The sequence below is a fragment of the Lagopus muta genome, chromosome 6 (assembly GCF_023343835.1).
Source record: "Lagopus muta isolate bLagMut1 chromosome 6, bLagMut1 primary, whole genome shotgun sequence".
In the NCBI taxonomy this organism is placed as follows: domain Eukaryota; kingdom Metazoa; phylum Chordata; class Aves; order Galliformes; family Phasianidae; genus Lagopus; species Lagopus muta.
This window is the reverse complement of record NC_064438.1, coordinates 44,735,136-44,748,065: the sequence shown is the minus strand read 5'-3', so window position 1 is coordinate 44,748,065 and position 12,930 is coordinate 44,735,136. Positions and strand designations below refer to the sequence as shown.

The 12,930-nt window shown below is 47.5% G+C and overlaps 1 protein-coding gene across 1 annotated transcript; it reads right to left on the bottom strand.

The window, feature by feature from the left end:
* Window positions 1–972: 972 nt before the first annotated feature.
* On the bottom strand, window positions 973–11,314 carry CHGA (chromogranin A). The gene is made up of 8 exons (XM_048949373.1): window positions 11,081–11,314; window positions 10,463–10,509; window positions 6,714–6,807; window positions 6,346–6,414; window positions 4,659–4,757; window positions 3,562–4,071; window positions 2,659–3,113; window positions 973–1,506 (listed from the first exon to the last, which is right to left on the bottom strand). The coding sequence occupies exons 1-8, from the start codon at window positions 11,121–11,123 to the stop codon at window positions 1,423–1,425; spliced, it is 1,401 nt and encodes a 466-aa protein (XP_048805330.1). The 5' UTR covers window positions 11,124–11,314; the 3' UTR covers window positions 973–1,422.
* Window positions 11,315–12,930: the final 1,616 nt, after the last annotated feature.

Here is a 12,930-nt window from a genome sequence, read left to right as displayed (position 1 = left end):
AGTTCCCAGCCCTTGCCATGGGCTGGCTGCCCTCAGGCTGCCCAGAGGACAACCTGACCTTGAACACCTCCAAGGATGGGACACCCACAGCTCACTGGGCAGCCTATGCCAGCACCTCACTGCTGTCCAAGTAAAGAATTTCTTTCTAACATCTAACCTATATCTCCCCTCTTGTAGCTTAAAGCCATTCCCCTTTTCCTATCAAGTTTTGGTTGGTTTGGCTTTGATTTGTAAGACTAGTGGAAATTAGGCTATTTATATAATGACTGCATAGCACATCTAGATGTCACTGGGACTCAGGCTGTTGCCATGCTTAAGGATTTATTCCTAGTGCTGCCTTCTGGACTGATCCTGATGGGGAAATGTTGATTACTCAAAACCTAGTAGGGTTTTTAACCAGGATTGTATTTTGTGCAGGAGAGGTAGGTGTCTCACCCAGCAGTATTAAATTTTGCTAAGCAACAGGCAGGTTCAGCCTGTGTTCATGTAAACACTGCCTGCGGAGCAGTGCTTTGTGTCACCTCCAAGGACAGAGCTGCTGCTGCTGCTGCTGCCCTGCCCTGAGCTCTGTCCCTCCCTCTGAAGAAAGTCTATGGGTCCCAAACATTTGCCTGGACAGACATGCAGTAACCAACCACCCCAGCCCAGCCCAATGATTGCCCAGCCCTCCAGCAGGTACCCTACCTAAGCCCAAGGGCATGGCCACCCCTGTAGCAGTGCCTGAGCGGATGGAAGGGCAGAATGGTGCTTCCAGGCTGCATGTCCTGGTTTTCCATGACTGTCCCATTTATGAATTTCTTATTAAAACCCACTCACAGTGCCTAAATAACATTCTCAAGTGCTCACCCAACACTAAGGCTCCTTAGCCCCCACCTCAGACGCATAGAGCCATCCAAGCGTTGTGGTGAGGCTGGGAGGGCCACCAGGGTGGTGAGGGAATGCAGCCCACTGACATGGAAGCTTGCGAAGAAAGCAAAGAGCCCACCGTGGTTTTATTTTTCCTTAGATAAATTTTTTATATAGAATATATTACAGTCAGAGTTCTCAGCTTTTAATCAAAAGGTAACAAGTTATTGCAATTTAACCCAGTGAAACTACCAGTGGGAGGAGAGCTTCCTAGAGAGCTCTCCTGTCTTTTAAAAAACAGAAAGGGAAGGAGGAAATAAAGAAAAAGAGAGAAAATACAGGTGTAGGTCACACTTCTTGGCTACGGCAGCCCGATGGGGCAGGTGGACATCCGTAGGGGACAGAGGAGCGTGGGGGCAAGAAGCGGTGATGGGCACAACACTACTGCAAGGGAGGCAGGCCTGGCGCCCGTGGGGCGGCATCCAAGGCGCGGTGCTTCTGCTCATCGTACTCGGCATGGAGACCATCGTACTCTCAGGAATGGAGACCACGGCGGAGAGAGGCTGCGGCCAGCCCTCAGCCCCGCCTCAGCTCGTGCAGCTTGTGGGCCACATGTTCCAGCTCGGCCTCGATGGCAGCAAGGCTCTCCAGCTCCTGGTCCTGCAACGAGAGCAGAGATGGGGCAACAGGGAGCAATAGGGATGGGAAGTGTGGCTGGAGCCATGCCACCTGCCTATTTCACTGTCTGCTGCAATGAGGACATATGGCAGTGTTGCCTCAGGCCCTGCCAGTGCACGTGGAGGTATTCGGGCCATTCAGTCCCAATTTCCCAGGAGCAGCAGGGTAGACCTCCTCCATACAACTCACACTGCTTTTGACCAAGAAGGATGAAGCGCTCCCAGAGCTGCTGTAAGGGCTTTGGGCTAGGAGGGAGCAGCCTTATGAGGGGGAAGAGACCTTCCCCAAAAGCAGGAGGCAGAAGGGCAGGTGCTCTCTCCTTGCTCAGAGCCAACACATTTAACTTCACTTTCAACCAACGTGACACCCTCCTGAATGCTGGTGGGCAACTTTTGGGCAACACTGCTCTTCATTACTAAAGCAAAAACAGTGTCTTGGAGGCAAGAGAAGTGCAGCAAACTGGCTTCATTCCCAGGCATCTGAGCGTGGCTTGTCCCAGAGCACTGCAGAACCCAATCCCAGCCCCTGTGTTCAGCCCTTTGTGGCTGATATAAACTGGAGCTGGGCTTCAACACCAAAGAAACAGAAACAGTTGCTCCTAGCTGCCAGGGGACATGCTGAGATGTTGCATAACATCACATGAGACATGAGGGAATGAGGCATACTCAGACATCCTCACATCCTTTGCAGACATTTCCATTCTAACACCTGCTCTCCCACCATATTGTCCCTGGTTTGCCTCCCCAAGAGGTATGAAACTGCTCATCTTGTACCTGAGCTTGGGACAGAATTGACTATCCTGTGACTTGAAGGGGATTAGAGACACAAAACCCACACCAAGACTAGTCACAGTGTCCAGCACAATGCTCTTGTCACATTTTTAAAGCTCTCTAGGACAAGGAATATTTTTGCTCTAATTACTAAATCTAGAAAAGAAACAAAGGCATAGACCAGAGGAAACCTCAATAATATCCAAAATATCAAAAATCCAGGTCTGAAAAACTGGAAAAAGCACCAAACATGTCACAGAGAACCAATATGGGCTGCATAACACTAAGGCATCATCCTTATTTTCCATTAGCACAGTTTGGATTCCCCAGTAATAACCAGTCGGTTAAGCCTATGTACACCAACCTCTGTTCTCCTGTTAGCACTGCCTTCCTCATCCTTCTTTTCTTCAGGCATGGGAGCAAGCGGAAATCCTTCACTGCTGTCCTCCTTCGAGTGATGCTTCCATGACCTTCTCACATCTTCCTCTGGGCTACTGAAGTCATACTTGTGGGACCTGAATGTCATTTTCATGGACCTGTCTGGGTCTTCTCCACTATCATTTTCCTCCATGCGCTTCTTTGATGTCAGCTGCTTGGCCAGCTCATCCATTTTGTTCCATCTCTTGGAGTCTTCCCACTCCCTGGAGGACTCATCCTCCATTTCCTCACTTTTGGCATCCCTGGACTGGAAGGTGTCCTCCTCTGCCTGCATTCCCTCATCCTCCAGGCGATGCCTTCCTCGTCTCAGTACATGTGGCTGCTCCTCCTCCTCCTCAGAGCTCTGCTCATCTTTGCCAAATCCCAGAGCATCATCATTACCTGAAAGAGCATAACACACAACAGTGAGCATGAGCTTTAACCTGGTTGGGCTCCACCTTTGAACCAAGACTTCAGAGGGGATGTAAGGTGACTTAGTCCCCATTTTCCCAAGATTCTGGGATATCCACTCTCAAGTCACTGTTTCAGTAATGTGGACTGAAGATAACAGTCAAAATCACAGAGGATGTTCACGGAAAGGCAAGGAATTGTCCCCACGTGACAAGTGAGCAGCACACAGCAAGGCAGCTGCAGTGTCTGTGCTACTGCCATGCATATGCCCATGGGTCAGGTGTTTAGGGATCCTGGGTGACTGTCACTGGAGATATTTCTGTAAAAAACCTGATAGGCACCTGCCTGAACTTTTAGAGTTTAAAGCTTCTTATCAGCTTGTCTCAGCACTCTCATCTCACCCTGGATAGGTATCAGCACAGTCATCCAAGATACATACCATCATCTTCCTGCATCTCCTCAGCCTCCCCATCCTCCTCAGCCAAATCGAGTAATCTCTCTGCTTCAGTAGGGTCCTCCTCTCCAGGAGCATCTTCTCCATCGTCCTCCTGTTCCACGCGCTCCTCAGCTGCCTCCTCCTTGCTCTGCCTCTGGCCCTGCCTGGATGGCTGCTCTCCCTCCTCCTCGAGCTCCAGGCTGTTCCTGGGGCCTCTGCGCTGCTCCTCTCCTTCCCCTCGCTGCTGTTGCTCATCCTCACCCAGATCTTTGTCAGCATGGTTGTCCAAAGCTGCTTCTCCCTGCGCATCTTCTGCATCCTTGATCTCGTTGCTCTCTGCTTCGTCCTGGTCATCCTTCTCACTGCGGCTGGCATCCTGCAGCCTAGATTCCCCTACCTCCAGGCTATTTTTTCCTTCTTCTCTCACATCTTCCTTTTGCTGGGTTTTCTGTGCTGCCAGCTCAGCCAGGGATGCTGTGGGCTGCTCCTCCTCAGGGTGCTGTTGTGCCACATCTGCAGAGAAGAGTGAGAAACAACACCTCTCTTGAGAGCTCATCTCACAAACAGGGGAGTCTGGGTGAAAAACCATCACACTCTTCATGGGCATCTCCTCCTCCCAGCATGATAGCAGTGGACTAACCCGCCTTCCTGCAGCACTGCATGCCTCCAAATGAGCTAAATGTGGCCTATTCAGGATAATGGTATTTTGTGTGTGTGTGTGGACTGAACTCAAATTTCATTGCAGGGACCATAACCTAAATTAATTAATTTCAGTCTTTCAAAGAAGGCTGTGAGACAGACCCACCTTGCTCTTGCATCTCTTTCAGGACAGAGTCATGACTCATCCTAAGCACTAAGTATGGCAGCAAGGTGGAGGGAATCACTATCATGTTGGTAACCTGAACATCACTGGTTACTACAGCTCAGAAGTGCCATGTTGTTTTATCTGGTATATCAGACCAAAGCAAACACAGGGTTGCTGGTGCATGTGACAGCCAAGGAGAGGATGAAGAGCAGATGGACACACCAAGGCTGTCAGAAAGAACATCCTTGTTTACAGCCTGCCTGCCTGGACTCCCCGGCAGGAGGCTGACACTGACCTCTTTGCTTGTTCTCATCATTCTGACTTTCAAGGACTTCAGAAAGTTCATCTTCAAAGCCACTGTTTTTCTTTTGCTGCTGAGTTCTCTCATTGGCACCTGTGTTGGGAAACAAAAAGTAGCAAAAAGCAGCACCTTCTGTACTTTCAGAAGGAACAGACAGCAAAATAGCTGTGCTCTTTATAATTCTACATGTATTTTCTGCAATGGACAAATCTGCCAAAGGGGAACTGTAAAATGGGGGATGCATGAACCAACTGTGGTAACAAAGCCATCATCAAAAACATTATCTGTAGGAATAAAAAGGTCTCTGTGAAAACAGAGAGGCAACGTTGCTAGGAAAACAGCAATATTGATGGCGAACTAGGGAATAGGAGATGCTGAGCCGCAGCACATTGAGGCCAACAAAATACTTAAGTACTGGAGTACTGAAGGATGATAATAATTGCCTTCTTCCAAATGCTGCCCACGTACCTGAGGTGAGCACTGGGAGCCCCGCGTGCCCTCCCACCTGGTGATGGGACCCTTCTCCATCAGTGCTGGCTTCATGAAGGCATCTGAAGAGAGTTTTGAGCTCAAGGACAGAGCTTGGGACCACTGCACAGTTGTCTTGGCAAGCAGTGCTCCCCACACTGCCCCATCCCAATGGAATCTGCATACTCAGCAAGCCATGCCTAACCCAGCTTATAGCCTGTTTCTACAACTTAACTCAAAGGCCAAAGACAGCAGTACTGGCTCAGTTATCTCCAGCCTTTCAAGGGGCAGGGCTGTAGGGTGTGGGCTTTTCAGACTGATTAGGAACAGCTGAAGCCATCACAGAGGAGAGCGAGGCAGGAGCCTTTGTTTTTCCCTTGGGCTCCCACTCTCAGTCACTGATCTCTTGGTGAGAGCTCATGTTACGTCATTACAAAATGGTGTGATGGGTTTCAGTCAAGGAAAGAGAAAGCTAGAGCTCCACTGTGTTGCACAGTGTGTATGGCAATAGAACACAGCCTGCACAACCTGTGCAGCAACCCAGAGCACAGGTTTCTTTCTTCTGGATCATCAGAGCACCTCTGGAGCCTAACTGGGCCACTGCCTGCTGTCCCCACACAATAAGATTTAGGCAAGGACCAAATCATTGCTTTGGGAGCTGCACAGATCTCCTGACATGCATTTTCCCTCTCATTTCTCCCTGCTGCCTCTGTGGCTTCCCTACTCTCTAGGCAATCTGGTGGCAGTGTCTCCCAGCCATCTCAGGCTGCTGTGCCCCCCAGAGCACAAGGATGCCCTGGCAAGGCAGGACTGCCAGCTGAGTAACCCATGCAGAAGGAGAAGGCAGGCAGGCAGCTGCAGCCTGGACCACCTGTCTGGGATCCTCACCAGCTTTGAATGTGCCTTGCCTGCAACCTGCAGTCCTGTGCTGGGGACCTGTGAATTGTTTTCTCCCATAATACATATACTGTCTAGGAAAACTGTATGTGGCCACTAAGTTATGCTGCAGGTTATTTCAGTCATCAGATACGTATTAGAGTTATTGTAAGAATAGTACCCCTACACTTGCAGTGTTCACTGGAAATCCTGGAACTGTGTTCCTTATGACACATTTTTATGATATTAAATTAATGTAAAATAAAACTACAAGAATTGTGCAAGGAGCTACAACTGATGAAATCCATCTTCCCAAACAACTGTAGTAAAACTGTACCTTGAGCCGCAATTTCCTGAAGTTCCTTCAGTAAATTTTGGTGGCGAAGGATAGAAATGATTCGTTCATCTGCAATAGGAGAGACTTGGTACAGAATGTGGTCAAAGACAACTTTCCACCACCCTTAGCAAACACAAAACTACTCAAATTCCATCTCCCTGCTCATTTACTCTGGCCTGATTTGCTGCATCTCTTGGCTCTGTGCCTGGCAGGAAGGAGGCTCAGTGGGGTGACTACAGGGAAGGTGAAATTGTTGGGTTGCCAGTTGCCTGAGCATGTGTCAGACGGGACCATGGAGAGCAAGACCCTGCTTCTCTCTCTGCCTGATCCCCTCTTGCTGATACCCAGAATTAAATTAACATCTGTACCTCCTCTGAGCGTCTCTAGGCATTCCTCACTGATCGGCAGTGGGTTTGGCTTTGATAAAGTATCAGAGATGACCTCCACGATGCACTTCATCACCTAGAAAGAAACAAAATACAAACAAAAGCACTGCTTCTTCGATTTTTATTTTTTTTCTTAAATCAATCTGTTATCTAGGCTGAAATGCAGCAGATGATGGCACAGATCCTTTTGCCTTTCTGATGGATCCAGAACGGAATGTTCAGTTCCCATTTTACCTAACAGAAGAACAGAAGGTACCACCCTAAACTGAGCAGTGAGTGAGTGACACATGGCAGTGGAAAGAGCTACTTTGACACAGCTGAGGACCTCATGACTTCAGCCCACCCCACAGGCTGCACACAAGGAATGATTCAAGAGATACTCAATAGATGCATACTGAACTCAAATTCATCATTTTTGAAGTCAGTGTGCCTCAACCTGTACCTGAAAAAAGGACTCAGTGGGAGGTCACAGAGAACAACACGTGTCCGTAGCTCTTATTCAAACCCTGAGGAGGACACTCTGCTTAGACTGCAGCCAGGCATAGAGGGTGAGGAAAGTCAAATCGTACTCTCAAGTGCAGTTGAGAAATACTGCTCTAATGGTCTAGAGAAGAGCAACCCACTCTGCAGAAGTTCTTGACTTCCTGGATGAAATAAACTCATTATAAACTGGAAGAGCTGAACATGAAGTCAGGCCATCTAAAGGCAAGGAAGTTCCCATACATTTGCTACTGCCTGAGGCAGCTTTCCAGACTGGACAGACAGCAGGCCTGCCCTATGCAGAACCCTTTTCTTCCTTGTAATAATGAGAAGGCATCATTTTCATCATCCCCACTCAGCCCTAGCTCTTTACACAAGCAGCCACTTAGTGCTGCATGGCTGGGGCAGCTGGTCATTTCTGCAGGCAGCCCTCAGGGCCTTCACCTCCCTCTCAAGGTGCCATTCTCAGGAGAGCAGAGAGCTGTAGCTGCAGTAGAAATTAAACACCAGCCAGCAATTCCCAGTCAGCTGCAATGTCACTCATTCAAGCAATTGATATATTTATTGACCAACCGGAATGGGCAAATTTGCACTCTGTGTAAGGAGAGAATTCTGCTTTCACAGGATACAGACAGGAAATCTTGAACTCTTTATCTATTTGCACATTTTGAGGGGATTTATTGCTGAATTTAAAATGTTGCAGGAAAGATGTAACGAAAAGAAAGAAGGGAAATTTCTCTGGTATCATTCCCCGATACCACAAACAGCCCATTAATATTGATTTTAAATGACCTAGTGACAATTCGATCAACCAACCATAAAGAGAAGAAAAAAACAAACAAATATCAGATTCTGATACTTCCTTTCTACATTTTCCAAAATTTGAAGCCTTTTTTTTTTTTTTTTTTTTCTCCAGTATTTGATGCAGATCCTGAAGGAGGCGGTTTCTCATCATTACAAATGAGCACCTGTCTAATGAAACACCCTGAACAAGCTTCCTGAATATTTCTAAATGACTTCAGGACATTGCCAGAGCACAAAGAAAAGTAACAACCACCACAGAAATATGGCAGCTCTGTGGAGAAATAATGTAACTTAATGAAATGAGGAATGCAGTCAGCCCAACACTTTCCAGAATTTTTTATAAGATCAAATCTTGCAGAGTAAGGTTTCAAAAGGTCATGATAGAACAACCTACAGGAAATGAAGGAGAGCCTTTCCAAAATCATAGAATGGTTTAGGCTGGCGGGGATCTTAAAGATCATCCAGCTCCCATTTCCTGACATGGGCTGGCTGCCCCTTGCCAAAGAAGGCTGCCCAGGGCCCTACGCAACCTGGTCTTAAATGGTTCCAGGGATGAAGCACCATAACCTCTCAGAGGGCAGCCTGTACCAGGACCTCACCACCCTCTGAGTAAAGAATTTCCCCCTAACATCTAACCTACACTTCCACTCTTTCAGTTTCAAGCAATTCACCTTGTCTAATCGCTATCAGACTGAGTAAAAACAAAACAAAACAAACAAAACAACAACAACAACAAAAAAAAAAAAACCACCAGTCCTCCCTCTTGCTTGTAAGCTCTCTTAAAATTTAAAAGAATCAATTAATCCAGTACAGAAATTCAGACTGAAATTTTCCCATAGTTGTCCTCTAACTGCGAGCACGTAACTAATCCTTAAGACTTCATCACATTGTCCCTGCACAGAAATTTTCATAGAAACACAGCCTTACCAGGAAAGACTTCACCACATTTGAACGCAACTTTGCTCAGGCCCTTTCTGAAATACATGCTTTCAGGTGAGAAATACTGCCTTCTGAATGTAAGGGTAAGCATACGTCAGGCATACAGTAACTGCTGTGGTCATGTGCAACTCCCTTGGTGCCAGGAAAGCCTAGGTATTGTCTAAGTTTCCTCTCAGTTCAAACCCATTTCAGTGCAGTACCCAAGTTGAGGACAGACTTGGGAGATAATTCTTCCTTGGGAGAAGATTTCCATGGAGTTGCATTCGTTTTCGTAAAATGTAAATGTAGCTTACTGGGACTTGCCATGTTTTACAGATCAAGCATATCATGGAATGGATCTCTCAAGGAAAATTGTGGAATTAATAGAATTTCCCATGGAATGTCCAATGAGCATCCTGCTCTGGCCCAGCCCACTTTAAAGGGTGTTTGCCTGAGCCTCATTTCTCAGTGTACAGCCTGAAGCAGGCACCCAATGGCTCAGCCCTAGGAAGGGCTAAGCAGGCTACAGGTCTTAGCTGAGCAACAGCTCCTCAGGCCCAGGTGCATCTGACGGGAGATGAGGAGGAGTTTCTCATGGCACTCAGTCTGTAAATAACACTGACCAGAGACCATACTCTAGAATGTGTGTCTGAGAGTGACACAAGTGTGCTCTCTCCTAATGCTGCCTGGGGAAAATCCCTGTGCAGCTACAAGATTTCAGGAAACAAAGAGGTTCAGAAAGCAGAGGGGAAAGGGCTGGTGTTTGATTTCTGTACATTGACTCCTGTAGAAGTCTTAATTTGGACAGTAAAGAGATCAACTAATCTGAAAAAAAATACAGGTATTGTAACATCAGGAAGGAGATGGGAGGATTCTGCTGCAGATCAACACAGGCAAACACAACTACCCAAGCATTCAGCTGCCAAAAGCCAGTTGGGAGTGCACATATGTGTGAAGTACATCAGAGAGATTCATGGATGTAGGCACAAAAGCCTACAGAGGAGGGCTGAAAAGGCCAGTCAATTCATACACAGCTTGTATCCATCCTGACAGAATGAGTAGTAGCTGAGGACAGATTAGCACTCTGAGAGTATCCAGTTGCCTATTTTTCAGGCACATGGAGAAGTAGCACACCACATGCATACAAAGGCAGACAGATGTATACACGCCTCCAAACACACACAGTCCCATTCCTGAATCATATCTCCCCCCTACTCTCCCCTGAGTCACCTCCTGTTGGAAGCTTTGAAAAACTGAAAGTAGGAGGACCTTAAAGGGTCATACCCAACCTCCATGCCCAATCTCATCATGCTCAAGTACCCAAAAGTAGAATTGCAAAGGGTAAATCCTGGTAGAGAGGCAGCTGGGGAGGATGGATCCTGATATGGGCAATTCTCATGTAAATCCTCCCAGCTGTCACTTCCTACAGGGTGTTTCAGTAGGAGCAGCCAAGATAAGCCAGGTAAGTAGAGGTTAATTATCACATCCTTCAACTTTGCTCCCCTCTTCCACTACAGGTTTATTCTTACCTTAGTGTCCCCTTTATTCATTTCATTTGTCACAGGAAGGGAGATAGCTGCAAAATTAGGAGAGAGCAAAAAGAAGGAGCTTGTTATTCCCTGCCTCTGGGAGACAAGCACAGAAATCCTATCCTGCTAAAAATGGGAGTGCAGGAGGTGGGAATCTGGCTCTGGTTGAAGTGGTCTCTAGGTGTGCACACTGTGCCTCCCCCCGATGAGGGGAAGGGAAGGGAAGGGAAGGGAAGGGAAGGGAAGGGAAGGGAAGGGAAGGGAAGGGAAGGGAAGGGAAGGGAAGGGAAGGGAAGGGAAGGGAAGGGAAGGGAAGGGAAGGGAAGGGAAGGGAAGGGAAGGGAAGGGAAGGGAAGGGAAGGGAAGGGAAGGGAAGGGAAGGGAAGGGAAGGGAAGGGAAGGGAAGGGAAGGGGCCTGGTGGCTCTGGCACTGGGGACTAGCAGGGCACGGCGCGGCCCTCGGGCAGTGACCTTGCGGCAGCCGCTGTCCGCGGTGCTGAAGCGGCGGGCTGAAGCGAGGTGCGCGGGGCGCGCGGCGGGCTGGGGGCGGCTCTGCCCGCAGTGCTGCGGAACCCCGGAGCGGGGGAGGGGTCGCGGAGCTCGCTCAGCCTCACTTACCTGGCACGGCCAGCAGCAGGACGGCGAGAAGTCTCGGGCTCATGGTGCTGGCGGGGTGCGGGGAAGGGCAGAGCTTTAGTCTGGCCCTGGTTTGGGGGGATCGGCGAGGTGCTGGAGGGAGACCGGCACTGTGTGTGTCTGCGCCAGTGTCCTGGCTGAAGATCCTAGACGGGGCACTGCAGCAACCGGCTCATTTATATATGTCAGCCCCTCGGAAATGGCGTCAGGAGGAAGCCACCTCCTCCTCTTTCCCTCCTCCCCTCTCAAGCAGCAAGCTCGTTAACCTCCACCACCTGCCGAGTACTGGAGAAGCAGCCACACTCCAGCACCCGACACAGCGACCCCGATTTCTCCGGCTACCTGGGAAAAATATTCCAGTAGCAAGATGTCAAGCTCGAGTTGTTCTATCTTCTTTATACACAGCAGGAGCAGGATGATTATGAAGAGTATCTTATCACTTTACAAAAGTGGTAAGAGCGAGATGCACCTCACCCAACAACAGCCATCTACAAGCATTCTGCATATGTTTCGTTTATGTACATACCAATAGTCTGAAGTAAGAAAGCCACTTTTTGTATCCCAGCCAGCGTAGCCATCTGTAGGCAGATTTGCCCACTAGGGGTGCTCTTGCCTTCCACTGACCACAGAGAAGGCCTAGATAAATAGCTCAGAATAGATGTTGATATTTTTAGATGGCTGATAGACGTCTCCACGAAAGATAGGAGTGCCCATAAGACTGGTCAGTAGCCAGAGAATTGGTCACCACGAAGCCAGTTTGCCAATAGAGATGACAGGTTCCAGCTATTTGATGGAAGATTTGTTAGGAAGCAGAATAACAGAAGGGTAAATAGCAAAAGTTGTTGAGGTTGTTGTTCAGCTACTGTGATTCTGCAATCAAATTTCAATATGCTGATATCCTCTGTTTAGTAGTTCACAACAAACTATAACATCACACTATACTCTCACTGCTGAGCACTGCAGAGTTGGAGTAACCAAAATTACTTGAACACAGCACATAGGAGGGAGAGGAAGTAATTAATTGGACCAATCTCTTAGCATTGGACCAATGCTGGACCATTGGACCAATTGGACCAATCACAAGCATTACCATGTCCTTGACAAAATGGCTGTTTATTCTTTGGATGTGATATCTATCAGAGCTGCCCTTTGAATCTCTTTTGGAAGTATTTGCAATGTTTCTTTAGGAAATGGTCAGAGATTTGTTCCCTTAAATGTGCACCCCTGACATTCAGTGCCACTGTTATGCAAGGGGATTATTATCCCTACAGTAATTTCAGAGGTCACAAAAGTCTAAGACTTATATTAGAAAATAAAATTTAGAAAAGTACATTACCCTGTTACACTCACTGGAGAGTGCTATACTCAAAGAGGAAGTGAGATCATACTTGCTCTAAGATGACAAAAACTCTTCTACGAGACTAGAGAGTACATGGATTTCCAGTATGCCATGGAGACGAATTCTCAAATGTATGCTCAAAAGTCCTCTAACATCTTCTAATATCTGATCTATGCCACAAAAGACAGATTTAGATTACAAAAGCCCACTCATATGTAACCAAAGTTCCCCTTGACTGTTGCATTTTCTATTTAATGGCAGAGAAAAGCTGACAATAAATCAATCTTTTGAACAGAGTTTGGTGGACAACATTGATTGATGTTTATATGTTTATAGGACCATGAAATGAACATCCATGACGGTTCTTGTTGTATGGGGAACCTGAATCCTCCAGGAACAACAGACATCCTTTCTGTATGTGTGTTTATTTGCATTTTTGGATTTATCAATTTATTTATTATCTATTGACATATTCAATGGCCTTCTACTCCTT

Excerpts from the sequence above, each read along its gene's own strand:
- CHGA (XM_048949373.1), bottom strand. The coding sequence starts at position 11,123 with ATGAGCCCGAGACTTCTCGCCGTCCTGCTGCTGGCCGTGCCAG. Across the intron at positions 6,808-10,462 it reads TGAATAAAGGGGACACTAAG|GTGATGAAGTGCATCGTGGA; the intron begins GTAAGAATAAAC and ends GTTTCTTTCTAG. Across the intron at positions 4,758-6,345 it reads TCAGGAAATTGCGGCTCAAG|GTGCCAATGAGAGAACTCAG; the intron begins GTACAGTTTTAC and ends TTCCCAACACAG.